The 15,332-nt window shown below is 36.5% G+C and overlaps 1 protein-coding gene across 1 annotated transcript; it reads right to left on the reverse strand.

Annotated features, from left to right (window-relative positions):
* Positions 1 to 5,972: 5,972 nt before the first annotated feature.
* On the reverse strand, positions 5,973 to 8,131 carry LOC104498806 (probable global transcription activator SNF2L2; the record flags this gene model as incomplete). Its single annotated transcript, XM_010142229.1, is given in 2 exon segments — positions 5,973 to 6,222; positions 8,039 to 8,131. Coding segments are annotated over 2 exon segments (343 nt in total), but the record flags the coding sequence as incomplete, so codon positions are not given.
* Positions 8,132 to 15,332: the final 7,201 nt, after the last annotated feature.

A 15,332-nucleotide genomic window follows, 5' to 3' on the forward strand; every position in this document is an offset into this window, starting at 1 on the left:
AACTGGTTTGTGTCATATGTCAACCGCACTGCTTTTATATTAAACCAGGCATAAATGTAAACATTTTGGCTTTAACGATGCAGCAATCAAAGAGCTAAGAACCATAGACACAAACGCTAAAACCACAAGCAGTCTCTTGCCAAGCAGGAAACGTGGACAGGGCACAACAACCCCATCCTCCCATTTTCTTACCAGCTTTACTAAAGTGTGGTCAACAGCCATCTGTGATGGGAAGGAGGCTTTAGGAAGTTAACTTGTATAGCATTCAAGTCCTTACTTTAAGTCTCAAGAACAGAGGAGAGAAAGGTGGATCACTGCATGCAGCAACAGCGCTATCAGTGTCCTCGGACTTTTGAAGTCAGCTGTTGCATCTAAACAAAGCTAATGCAAACCAGCAGTAGCATCAAACCGGCTCCTAGACAGGAGACAAACTCCACTGCAAAGCAGAGGAGTCCAGTGGATTTGTAGGCAAGCTGAGGGATTACAAGGTATGAAGTATCATTCGTTTTCTCCATTTAATTTTAACAATTAGGAAAGAGAAGCTATGCATACAGCTTGCCTTCCTCTGAAATAACAGGACAACTTCAAAAAGAATAAAAAGGTTGGGGGACTAAGTCTGCACACGCGCCACGCAAAATCAGCAGCTGGGGCACTAACTTGGCATATAAACTCCTTGTTCTGAAAAGAACATCTGTCTCCAGTAAAACTGTCCCTCTTTTCAAAAGGTTAAAGTATTTGAACTGGACATACAAAGTAATTTTGCTTTCTGAAAACATAACAAATGTATTATACATATGATTCTATGATTACCCATTTTTATGGGCGTTCCTACTTTTAGAGGGAAGGAAAGACAGATTAAAAGCATTAGAACTGCATAAAAGTATGACAATAATGCGGGACTCCTGGATTTCAACTTGTTCTCGTCTAAACGGGTGTTTTACACTGCAAGATCAGGACAAGGTACAAGGCTGCAAAAGCACCTAAATCTAAGTTTGAGAAATAATTGCGACAAAATGCCAGATTAAAATATATTATTGCAATGGAGCATACAAAGATGATGCATATACTTTATACTGGATAATCAGGATCAGCTGTGTAACCAGAAAGGTATTTCCAAGTCCTTCAATCCAGGACCTTGGTATTGTAAATAATCATATAAATAAGTTTTTGAATCAAGTAACAAAGCTCAAATCCATTTCGGTATTGCTGCCCTACTATTCCATATGGAAAGGTTCCAGAACTCTTCATTAACAACTTGAATGTATTCATGGATGTTTACACTCATGTAACTTTGTAATGATCGTCCTGTTTTTTATATATTTCTACACTCTCCCTGTGTTTATGCTTCTTTTCTTTCCCAGGTGAATTTACTGAGAGCAATCATCTTCCCCTCTCAGATTGTGGTGTGTTTGGATCAACAAACCAACCTGTTTCCGCTTACAAGACTCTCTCCCATGCTACTTATCATAGAAATAATTATTTACACTCAGTGTAAACTAACCTTTTATGAATGGAGAACTATTCAAGTACTATACACAGCACTGACGGTGCCTTATGTAATGGCATACACATACAACGAGTATTTCCTTATCCACACGGGCAACAGTGTCAGGGCCAGGCTCCTACTTTCTTATGGCTGGACAATACTGATGGCTCCTAGTTAGCTTTGATCAATGACTTCTTCGCCCAGGTCATGGTTTTTCTGTCAGTTCCCCATGATGAGTTTCCAGCTCAAAGAAACGTTTCCTATTTTTAGTCTGTGAGTACCTTATAATGCACTCTGAGATACTGTATTTCATGCCAGTTCTTCTCTAGACTTAACTGTGTTCAGTCCTCCATGAACACCACTCCGATACTGGTCTTTTAAACTTAATATATATTTGCTACGACACTCCTGATTTTTTAGTATATATCATTAATATAACTATGACCTATGCCAACACCAATTCTTCAAGAACTTTCATGGTACCTTCTTTCCAGTTTAATAGCTCCTTTTTAATAGTGGTTTTCATTGTATCTTTTTCCTTGTTTTAACTCATTTAACTTGTTTTAACTTAATTTTAGATTAGAAAGCTTACTCGTTAGATCTCCTCTTTCTTTTGTATTAACATCTATAGTACTGCTCTGTATCTATGGTACTGCTCTGTATCTACAGTTGGGAACATGTTTTATGGTTTGATACTTAAAGGTGAATAATAAGATGGCAGGTACAGATTAAAAAGGTAACAGTGAATTCAACAAGCATTTTTACTTCAAGCATTTTTACCACCCCATCCATAGTTCTTCAAATTGAGGTATGACTACTTGTTTCAAGATTAGCAAAGATAAATATGAAGATATGATAAAGAAATACCTATCAGCATGAAGAAAAGCTTAAAGCACATCACCCAATACTGGAATCCAAAGCACAGCAGCCTGCAAGAAGCAAGGATTGTTAACTTGACAAGGACCCCAACAGATCTCACGCCAACGGACTCCAAACAGACTGAGTCGAACATTTTCACAGCACCTCACATTTCTGTCCTGCTTCTTCTTTTTCACTATTTCCTGTATTACACCGCAGGTACTAGTATTCCAGGAAAGTACCAAAATTCCAATTAGACTGTCAACAAAGTCAAATTTGAGCATAAACACTGGAATTTTTTCTCCTTTAGTGTGTTCCTAGTTCTTTGGAAAGATCCAAAGGAATTCATCTTGTAGCTATAAAATATTCTGTAAGAACTATTAAACTTATTGGTAATATATTATTTCATTAAAATCAGTATCATGTTGGGATGTGGGATGGGAATAAAATAAAATATAGGAGTTGCTATAAAGTGCTGCATAAAAGAAGAAAATATAAAGAAAAAGCTTGATTTTGTACTGAGGATATGACAGAGATAAACAGTAATTTGACCTCATTGCTAACTTCCACTGTCTTGCATGAAGTTCTTTAACTGGGGTTTGCAAGTAGCTGGGTATCTACCTTTGAATTTCTTTTGCGAAAAATAATATGCTGCATTTCTTTACACTGAACTTTGACCTCAAATGTTAATTTGTCTGTTTAATCTTATTGACGCCTCTAGCTTTCCCTGACAAGGCAATCCGGCCTATTTTGATGGATGCTCTTTAAATAAGCAAGGAAAGGACTGTACTTGTCCCCAAATGCCTACCACAGAAGTCAAATAGAAGACAGGAAAGTATTTGCAGACCCCTTCCCTGCATTAACATTACAGAGGATCACCTCACAATCTGTAGTCCAGATTTTCGTGGGTAACCATGGGAAAATGTTTTTTTAAAAAAGGAAGATTTTAACAAGAACAGAGGAGTGGTTCTGTATTTACAAGGAGCTCTTCTCAAAAGCAAGGAGAAACATGAGATGTGTTAATTTAGTAATGCATTCTCTTGAATTTTTTCCTGCTGGCTTATTAACTGCAACAAAATTTAGTGCAGATTTTAGAATTGGTTTTGACAAAGTAACTCAGGCCAAAGTCAGGAAGAGTTTGGATGAGTATTGCATGACCACTTTTTGGGACCAATCAGCTCTCCATGACCCGGCTCAGCCTTCTGGACTTTCATAAAGTAGAGATCAAACATCTATTAACACTGAAAATTTTACCCAAGACAAAGATAATTCCAAGCATTCAGATATTAAATACATGAAAAAACATTTTTTTTCCCCCAGATGAAGCTCATGGCCTACTTTTCTTCCAATTATCCCATCCCGCTATACTTGCCCCAGTTGCCTTCACACAAAAGCCCCGAGCTGAACAAACATGATCCTCCAACAAAGCTGAAGGGTTCCAATACCTAAAATACACTTAATTCTGTAGCTGCAAATGCTCATCAAACTCTAGATCAACCAAACTCCAAAGCTTTTAAGATACTAAAGAAACTAAAGTTTGCTGATTCTATTCTGCCCCAACTTTCATAGGATTGAGTGGTTTGATGCTAGCTCACAAAAACTCAGAATACAGGAACTTCTGCACAGCTCATTGCCCTGAAGAGCTCAATTTAACAGGCATTTCTAACTCCTAACAGAATAAAGCTCCATACACTTTTTAAAGTAGGAACCAATTATGTCCCGATAAATGTGGCCTCCTGGGATAGGGAATAGTACGCCTTGTCACTACATAATAGCACAGTGGTTAACTTGCTTCAGAGAGATCAGATAGAAACTTCCTGGGCTACAAGCAACAGGCAAAAGTCTTTAACTTCCCCAGTAACTATCAGTTACTACCAGTAGCTATGCACTGCTACAGGCTAATGGAAATTAGCTTTGCTTGTTGTTTTAAAAATGAGAAGTAGGTGCCCTGATCCTAAAAGTCTCAAGGCCTGGGATCCAAAATGATGGGATGCTTCCTCGCAGCTTTGACTGGAACACCTGAACTTCAAACAGTTGTCCTTCTCAGCTGTTAGATAAAAGTCACAGCAAGGTGAGTACACGGAATTTGCAGTTAGCTTCTGGCTCATCACGTTCATTGCTGTAAAGCCTGTTCCGATACAATAAACTTTTCAATGTACACTAGAGTGAGCCCACAGATCACAGAATGATTCACTTCAACAGCTGCATGCCAAAAAAGGCATCACACCTCTGTGTGCCTTACCAGATACCACCCAACTCTCTACAGCCAGACCCAAGACAGTAAGCAGCAAAAAAGGAAGAAGTGCTACTTGCCATTTGAAGCAACAGACTGAAAATTATTTACATGCAGAATTTATACCATTAGGCTTGCACAGGTCACCTAATGCAAATACTTCTTGATTTTCTCTGAACGCATTTAGTATTCATTTACGTTATCATGCTCCTCATATTTAAGTAATTCAGCGTACAACAAAGAAGCAGTAAGTACACAAGAAGGCTTTACTGATTTTTGGCAAATAGAAGTTGACTTTAAAAATACAACTTTCTCAAACAACTCAGATTCAAAGATGCTATTAACTAATTATAAATTTCTTCCTCATGAAGCATAGATGATTTTCAGTTTGAAAACCTGCAAAACAGAAGTCTTCAAATGATATTTCAGATTAGCAGGTTTTTTACTGAAGTCCAGCTATTTTAGCATTTTGTTATGTTGATAATACGGATTTCTTGACAAATAGGACTTACATCTCAGCTGCAGACAACAAAAGGACATGAAACTGCTGGAGAAGGTCCAGAGGAGGGCCACAAAAATTTCAGAGGGATGGAGCACCTCTGCAGGGCAGGCTGAGAGAGTTGAGGTTGTTCAGCCAGGAGAAGACTCCAGGGAGACCTTATTGTGGCCTTTCAGTACTTACAGGCTTTCAAGAAAGGTGGGACAGTCTTTTTATTAAGGACTGATGCAAGGACAAGGGGTGATGGTTTTAAAATAAAAGAGGGGAGATTTAGACTAGATGTAAATAAGAAATTTTTATAATGAGGCTGCTGAAACAGGTTGCCCTGAGAGGTGGCAGTTGCCTCATCCCTGGAAACATTCAGGGTCAGGTTGGATGGCGCTCTGACCAACCTGATCTAGTGGAAGATGTCTCAGCCCCCCTGCAGGGGGGTTGGACTAGATGACCTTAGAAGGTCCTTTCCAGCCCAAAGCATTCTATGATATTGTGCTAAGTATTTCTAAAGTTTTACGTCTGGTAACGCAGTGTGTCATGATACAAGGCCTATATTTTTTAGGCAGTCTTTCAGGTCATAGTGAGACCAATTAGTGAATTTGTAGCCATGTCTTTGAAAAAAATGAGTCTTAACACACGCTGCACCACTAAACATAAAGGAAATCTCAGTCAAGATAGTAAGTACACCTTCTGAGTACAATGACTTAATTTCTAATACCTACTTCTCTATTTGTTTCATAAACTTCCTATCAGATGGGTCTCACTCTACAAAGAGTGAGATTTTCAGGACCCGGCCCTAAGTGGAATTACTTTTCAGAAATGTTGTCAGCAAATCCTTCTGAAGACAGGAATCGAAAATAAGCTGTAAAAAAACAAGAGCCACCAACAGAGAGAGAGAGTACATGCAACAGAGAGAGACCGTCCCCAAGCTCACCTGTCCTTATAGTTTATCACAGTATCAATGATAGCATTCATTTGTTTTGTCAGTTTGGGTGGGTTAGGTGACAACTTCTCTGCAGGTGGTCTGCCTCTTCTTTTCTTTGCTTTCTCTCCATCCTCTTTCCCAGAATCTTTATCCACATTCCTTCGTCTCTTCCGTTTTTTAAGTCGGACTTCCTCTTCCATTTCTTCCAAATTGCCGTCTTCAATTGCCTGCCAACCACGGATTCAAAAAAGCATGTTTTTTAAACAAAATCAGTATTACAAAGGTAAATAACAATCTATATTTAAAAAAAAATGTGACCCTACAGGATGCAGATAATTCAATTCAAAATGTCCAGCTTATTTATAAACAAGAGTACAACAAGAAATTGAATTACTGGCAATCAAAGGAACACTAAACATTGATTTGTTTTAAGAATCCCATTTTATATATTATATATATAAGAATTCCAAATAAATAGATGTGTATTTATCTGCACCTTGAATTCCACACCAGCTTACAGCTTCGCACACAATAATGGCCTGTGGTACTGTGTCAGTAAGTGTACAGCAAACACTCATTTATTCACGTCAGTGGCAGTTCTGGCCTATGTAGTTTCAAGCAAAATGGACTTTGATATCGTGTGTTTTCAAACAGGACAGACTAAACCATCCTCAGCTCCCAAAGCCACATCACACATAGTTCTTTGAGCACACAAACAACACACAGATACTTTATGCAGTAATGACTCAACTTCACTTCCATATAGTTTAAGCAATTTCCAAATCACGTAAGCATGAAAACCATCTCTAAAATGTTTAATTTTTGTCTGAAATAGTAACCAACAGATAAGCAGAAGCACTGACAGCACAGTGTTTTACTGTAAAAAGCACCTATAACACAGGATGCAAAAAAAAAAAAAATCAACCAAAAAACCCCGAACTGCCCAAAAAACCAAAACCAAACCCCACAGTCACAAACAATGAACACTAGCTTAAATTACCTCGATGTATGCTTTTAACCAGACCCAGCAGCACTATGCAGAGAGATAAAAAAAACTGGAACAAAAAACCAAACTACAAATAAAGGGAACCTGTTCATATATCCACGTGATAAAGCAAGAAGCTGAACTTTTCTTGATTTGGGAAAGCCAAAAGGACAAAAAAGGTCATAATAGATCTGAAATTAAAAATAAAAAAAAAAACCCAAACTTAAACTTAGGCTTTGATTAATGCTTTTTCAGAACATAACAGATGTTGATATTTGTCCCTTTTGCCTCTCAATATTGCCTTGAGTACATGCAAATGCTAATCAATCCTTTCTCATAGCTGAAAGAGCTCTAATCATAAGGCAATTACCTTCATTTCTCCACAGCACCAAACATGGCTAATATTTATGATCATGTGAGTATAACAATCAATATAAAAAGCGTGATTACAGCCCAGACATAATTTTTCCCAATTATGTACAATGTCTCTGGAAAAACATTTTGTGAACAAAACCTGATGCACAACACAAAAGAACCTGGCATGGTAAAAACACCAGTGGGATTTCAAAATCTGTTTCCTATGCATCCTCCGACGTGCAAATCCACAAAACAAACACGAACGCAGAATCCTGAGGGACAGCCTGAAACTAGGCCTTAATAATCAAAAGACAATTTACATCATGCTTCCACAGCGTTCAGATAACCACTATGAAGGAGGCTTGAGATCTGATGAGTTAGGAAGAAAAAAGAAGGAAAAAAAAAACAACCTCACACAAATTCATTAATATTCATTTGGCTAAAGCAGGACACACACTATAAACCACTGCAGCTAACGAAGATTAAGAAAAGAAAATTTCTCTGCATATCTTGGAAGCTAGAAAAGCTAATAATAAATACAGCATGCAAGGCTGTCAACAGCTAATGTCACTGCCCTCCTTAAGCACTCAGTTGTGCACTGAAATACAGAGAACACCGACTTTTGATGTGTTACACACCTACACATGCCTGTGATGTAGGTCTACTGAATCTTCACGACGGCAATGAAAAAGGATATTTACCTTACCACTATCAGCAGGCCGGCTATCGGAAATCACAGTTAGTGGGGATAAAATTAACAAGCCAGCAAAGCAGCGAGCTGCTAGTCTCTTCATCAGCTGATCAGGAAAAAAAAGAGAGCTGGGGAAAGGCTATGTTTTCATATACAAGTAATTTTATTTTACTGAAAATTTAATACTGCAAGTATTGTGGATACTCAAATCTGCTGTTTCATTCTACCTACTGCAAGGCCTGAAGCCTTCCTCCTTCAGTCTGCTTTAATATTGACAACTATTTATCATATTTCTCCCCTTATTATTCTAGGCATCCAAATTAGATTTCTAGCTAGGCGGTTACTGATTGTTGTAAGCATTTTAATTATAATAGCACAATTAGACAATTTCATGTATGATTTCAAAACTGAAATATGTTGCATGCATTTCAAAGATGCATTTGTTACAGAAGATGTATTCCTACTGCTCTGCAGTGAACACATCAGGTTTTGGTTATTGAAACTGATTAGAAAATGGATTCTGATTTACAAGGAATTAAAAACAAAACAAAAAAGTGATTTTGTTAACTTCGTAACATTTTATTGTCCTTCAGAAAACTGGTATTCGTGTAAAAATATAAATGAATTTTAGTTGTTTGATAAATTATCTACTACCAAGAAAATAACAGTGGTGCTGTCATCGCAGAGTTTACTAACATCTCATTTCAGAATTCTGCATAAAATTCTTGCTTGCAATAGTAACGTTTTGCGAAAAAAATATCAGGACAAAGAAACGGTAAAATATGATTTTTTTAATATTACAAATAGCAGTGCAGTAAAGACAAAAAATAAAAATAAAACCAAGTAAATTAACATATATTTTTGCACTCTTAATCCTAGTGACTACCAAATTAATTCTTATCATACTACAGAACTGCAAACAATATTGAACTTAACCAGCCCACTTAACTAGTAATATGTCAACTGATCACTACACTCAGCTTTCAAAATTTATATGCATGAATGTAAACTCAAGAGTTTTCCTTAAGACTTTAGTGACACCACTTGAAAATCAGTGTGACAATACCAGCAGTGCAAAAATATTGTTATTGTGACTCCTAACATTAGTGTCAACTAGTAAATCTGTATTTTGTATATAAACAGTAATATTTAAAACTAAACCTATATGACGTCTTATTCTGCCTCAAAAGATGGCTTAAAACTCTGTCACATAAATCAGTTAGCAGCAGAGATATTAACGCTCTGTGCATATATCTACAAATATGAACCATGCATGTGCATATAAGCAACAAAACATTTATTAAACTCATTCATCTGACCAAGGTCTTTGTTAGAAAAGCCTGCTATTCTAGAGCTGAAGTGCCATACTGAAGACAATGCCAAACCTTTACCAGTACGATAACGATACAAATCCCAGACACAAATGTCCAGTTCCTGACAGATGTTGGGGTATGTGAGAGTGCAGGAGAGCACAGCTATCTCCCATGCTCAAACACCTTTGGATTAGCAAGGTGAACAGCAAGGAAGTCAAGGAAAACAGTACACAAATAGAAAACAAATGCTTTGCTTCCCTTAGGGACACAGGACAAAAGAATACAATAAAGTTTGGAGATCTCATTTTTTGAAAGAAAGCTGTGAAAAAATTCAATGTCAAATTATACAAAGGGTTGGGCACCTCAAGAAAGGCTTTTCCGAATTTTACTGCTGTATCCTGGTCCATCTACACACAACAATTTCCTTGATAAAGAGCTAAGAGCACACAGGCCTCTCAAGGCACCAGAATTTTAAGACAGAGCATAATGACCATCGATTAAAGAAACCAAACTGCCTTCCTCAAAAAAGAAGTGCCTCCCCCCTCCCCCAACACAAAGGTGGATTTTTCAGCCGACAAGCAGAAATCGTAGAAGTGACTTCTGAGACAGTTTGCCTTCCTATTGCTGCTTGCCATTATGTTTTCCTCCTCATACAGGAAAACATGTGACTTGACGTAGAAGTATTCTCGGTGGACATGGATACAGATACACAAGCACCACAGAAACAACATAACTTCAAATGGAAACTGTTTGTTTCTCCATTTGAAAAGCAGGACACTATGGATATTTCTTAACTTCTTGAGAGCATGACACCATTTTTTCAATTGGGAATTACGGATCCAAATAAGCACTAAGAACACAGTTCTCAGAACTGTTTCAAGATTGCCTCCTGCAAGTCAACAAGTTAGTCTTGTATTAAAGTTTTTTTTGTATTAAAGTTAGTCTTGTATTATAGTTTTAAATTAATTTTACAGGAGTCAGGTAACTCAAGTGCGATCATAGTCAATCAACAGAGGTGCTCACTATAAAATCAATTTTGGTGTCTAAGGTGTGTCTCTAATATTTAGATGATACAACATTTTAAGACATAGTTATTTTTCCTTTGAAAAAGTGCAGATAACTATAGTACTGTTATAAGAAAGTTAAAGCATAGTGAAAGCTATGGCTATTACCTGGAGTCAAAGAAACTGTACACACAAAACAAAAGTGGTAGGAAGCCATGTAGTAAGTCTACTTGATAATACTGGAACTATGTTCAGATTAAATGGGAAAAGGGCACATAATCCAGGATGTCTTCCTGCATCCCTCTCTGATTTTATTTTAACAAAATGAATGTTAAGATAGCTTGCCCTCTTCAGTTCAGACATCAGTGCCCTGTGTCTCTCCAACCTGCAAAGTTAGAAGAGAGCTCTTGTGACTAATATTACCATGTAAATGGATTTACTAGTGTGCTAATTAAACTCCCTATTTCCATATAAAACACAGATGAACAGAAAAAAAAAAGTCAGCTTCCCAACTTCCAGAACACAAACACTAACCCAACTGTGCAGTTTCCAAAAGAGTGAGATTTTCCAGTAACAACAAAAAACTTACCTGGGTATTGTACTGACTACTGGCCAAGAGACACTAAGCTGTAAGTGCTCCTACCAATTTCTCTCTTCAGCATAATCCTTCAAGTCCTATACTGATATTCCAAGAAAAATGCTGCATTTTTTCATTTTGCTTTATTTACATTTTTGTTCTCAGATTGTATTTGACAAATGATGAAGACTCTAACTTTCCAACCTTAAGTTAAATTCATCTTCTCCAAAACGTCTCTTCAAAATCCAGTTCTCCTGCTTAGTTTCTTCAAAGTGACATTCCTTATGTCTGGGACTGTTTCTAATTTCCACTCATTGGAATTATTTCTTGGCTCTCTAGAGCAAGTTCCCTTACATTGTAACTAATTACTGCTTGCTATGCTACAGCATATAAAGAAGAGTTACTTTAACTTAATTTCCTCTTCTTGCTGGATAATATTGCACAACAGATTTACCACACCAGTTTTGCTAGGGCTAAACTAAAACGGAGTATAGACTAAAATCTGCCAAAGGCAAAGAATTAGCGACTACATGCAGGTTTTCCTTGCTTTCACTGCTGATTCATTCTCCTCCACATAAAGAATATTCCACAAAGTCTCTATCTATCACTTAAGTAGAAATGGAAGTATTGCTTATTAGAGACAAGGTAAAGACATGGAGGTTGTTTTTTTCTTTTTAAACAAAAATGTAGTTATTGTAGTTATTTTTAAACAAAACATAGTTATTGTAAAAACACATGTAATAAACGGCTTCTCAGATATGCTGAAATTCCATAAAATAAGGAAACTGAGTCCTTCAGCCATACGTTCATCAGCCAGGGTGTGCATCTTCACATCGCTGAAACTTCTTTCTTTTTGAGAAATGGGAGAAGATAGATTGTTTTCTGATTGCATTTGAAAACTACTAATAGTTGCTTAATTATTTGCTCAGAAATTCCAGGTGTCTACTTTTAATTAGACATTAAGGAAAACAATAATTCAAATTATAGACAGGTTTTCCTTGCACTTTGATTTAAAGACTGATGCAAAAAAACCCTAATAGAACCATGCAAGAACACGCTTAGCTTTAAAGAGAAATGGTTTCAACCAAAGCAACAAAACATAACATTGATGTTATCTATTTAAAATATTTATAGAATAAAAGCTTTTATTATCAGTATTTTTCCTTCTAGTCTGAGAAAAATACTTCCAATAAAATATCCTAATATTTAATCTTAATGTCAAATATCTTAATGTTTATGCTTAATCTTTAATGTGACAATCATAAACCATCACGCAGAGCCTGTACCAAGTTTGTACTTGCTCCAAGTAATGGCAAACTACATTGGCAAGGACATGAATTTTCTTCTGTTCAAAAGAAAAATCTGGTTAAATCAATAATTAGTCTCATTCCTCCCTCCCCTAAAACGCAAACTATGATTTGAAATAGAACCACTCAAACTGTTTTGCACCTACAGGCCTTCCACAAACTTTGGGGACAAAGAGACTGAAAAGCACAATTAATACCAGTGATATCAGGATCCACAGCCTGCTAAGGGAGCAAAGAAAAGTGCTACTCTAGAGGGAAGGAGCTGGGTGATAAAAAGGAACAACTGTATCATGCCGACTATACAGACACTTTGTTTAACCAATCATAGCATTGAGAAAATACATATTCAGTGTACTAAGACACTGAATGTGGAATTACCAAAAATCATCACTATTCTTTGGTTTACAACTACTCAGACACATTCTTGAAAGATCTACAGAACTGTCTCTAATTGTCTTCTGCAGTTTTCAAAAGTATGTGATTAACACCTCTCATCTGACATACACATTCTCTTGTTAAGAAGATTTAACCTGGACAGCCTCTTGACCAAGCCAACCTAACAACCTAGGAGCAGCAGAAAAGGGGAAATAAAACCCCAAACAAATTCTATACCAGAAACTCTTACCTTTAACCACTGAACTATTTTATTCTGGTGGGGTTTTTTGTTTGGGTTTTTCCCCCAAATCTTCTCCCTTTCTTTTTAGAAAGCCAGATTACATGACAAGCAACTCTTCACTTGGAGTAATAGCCTGTTTCTAAAAACAGTGAAAAAACTCTCTCATTTAAGACTGGAGTATATCCAGTATATCCATATATAATGGATTTGTGAAATATTGTGCATGAAAGTTGCCAGATGATAAATAAACTTATTGTGAAAGGGATCTTAGTTCTGAACTACATGGTACCCCGTGTATTTCAGACAATTGCTCAGAACCTTACAATGCCTCAAAGAGGAAATTTTTTTTTTTTGGCATTGGAAATAGTTGCAGGTATCTTTGGAAGTATAATTAGAAGTAAGATGTACAGACTGAATGAAATGTAAATAAGAAAGACACTGCAAGACAATCACTTATGAAAATACTACAGGCAAATTTATGGAGGGCAAAAAAAAAAAATCTCTACACATTCTCACAGCTGGAAAGGAATATACTTCAGGAGACCTAAACTATCTTTCAATAATGATTTAGCTGAATTCATTTTCAAAATTGTAACTTCAAATAACTAAACAACAACAAAACAAGAAATAACTGTGATTAAGCCATGGCATGTGGGGTTTTTTAAAGTTAATTTTTTCTATACATACTTGCTTTTTAAATTGTCTGCAGAAAATGATCAATTATTTAATATGCAAACATGAAGAAATTATTCAGTTGATATAATTGTGATGCATAAAAATGACAATTTACTTCTGTACATCTGCTTTTGTCTACAAGTTTTAGAAATAACGCTGTGAAGTCATGAGTTATTACACTTTTTCCTCTGTACTGTATGGTATTGATTTCTCCAAGTTTCCCCTGCCAAAAGTGAATCACATCAAAATCCGAAGATGAAGAATTGTAAATGCTTCTCGACAAGCTTGATAAAGACAACAAAAGTCTGGGGGTCTTTGATGATTGCAGGTGACAAAGGCTTGCTGAAGTAAAATGGATGAGCGGGAAATCCAAGAAAACCTCTGACAGGAACTCAAGTAGGACCCATTTTATTTCACACTAATCACAAAAAGGTCCTGCTTCGGAAGAAGGGCTCCGACTGCCCACAAGCCTTCCGCAATACTAGTTGCACTCTTTTGTGAAAGGTCTATTGCAATTTTCATCAGCACAGAAAAACAGCTGATGGAAGATACGTGTTTCGTGGCTTCAAATTCACAAGCAATCCATCTTGAAGTAAAATCTAACATGACAGAGCTACCTCATTTTTTCCCCTTTATCTTGTTCAGTTTGACAGAGATGTATATGTTTGTTGCATAGACAGGATTCTGGAGCATTTAGTGACTTTCTTCCAGTGACAAAAGAGTGGAAGGGAAAGGTTTTCTTCTTTTTTAATTTTATCAGTATTTTGTCTGTGACAGATCCAGAATTCTGACTCAGAAAAACCTATTTCAGCACTGCACAGGACAGTATACTGGCAAAATTATTGTGAGATAATCAGTATTCCAGTTACATGTTTTTCCTTGACCAAGTACATTATCTTCCACAGAAGAGGGGGAAAACTAATTGCATGATAAAAATTACCTTTTCTGCGGGATGCCAGGGGGAGGTGGGTGAGAGCATTTTTCTCACTTTTTCCTAAATTCCTTTAAAGTAACAAGCACAGAATTTAGTCAACTGCATAACACTTCTGTGTCCTACACCAGGAAATATTCTTTCTTCCTTGGCATCTCACAGTTTAGAAAGAAAATAAGATCATGGTTGTTATGGCTTAGTTCATACTATAGGTTTTCATTCCAGATTTTCCTTCTTTGGTCTAAAATACAATTTTTACTGGAGAGATACATCATGCTACTGTCCTTCTGAGATTTTTTCTTTCATTTTTAATGAATTGCTAAAACAGCTGATTAATTAATTTAGAACTTACAAACAAAGTTTAAGATGATTTAGTAGTATTTCTGGTAATAATTACATTTCGTTCAGCCTCACAAAATAAAGTTGCAGAGCAGGAGGAAACAAGCTACAATGAAGTCAAGACAATACTCAACAATAAAGATCAGACCCCAAATCACAGAAAAATAGCAATTCTACAACAGTCCAAGGACTTGCTGTCTCCCAGTCAGATAAAACATTGCTTCTTTTACAGGGAGATCATGAATACAAAAACCAATCAGAAACACATTTATACCTGACCTCTAATAAACAGTTACGAAGGATGGCTTCTCTTCCCAGTATTGAGACAAGTACTTCCTGTTGCTGTTTACCTTGTCTCTCATAGAACACTGTTCAAGTTGCAAAAGGCTTTTAATTTCTTAGAACCACACTCTCTCAATTTATCTTTTTTTTCCTTGAATAATAGGTCTGGTTTTATGGTCATCCTTCAAAATGGGAATTAATTAATTATTTTAAAATTTATTAAAAAGAACTTTCTGTCCTGGGTTCAACATGGAGGAACC

The sequence above is a fragment of the Buceros rhinoceros genome, unplaced genomic scaffold (genome assembly GCF_000710305.1).
Source record: "Buceros rhinoceros silvestris isolate BGI_N320 unplaced genomic scaffold, ASM71030v1 scaffold2598, whole genome shotgun sequence".
NCBI classification, from domain to species: Eukaryota; Metazoa; Chordata; class Aves; order Bucerotiformes; family Bucerotidae; genus Buceros; species Buceros rhinoceros.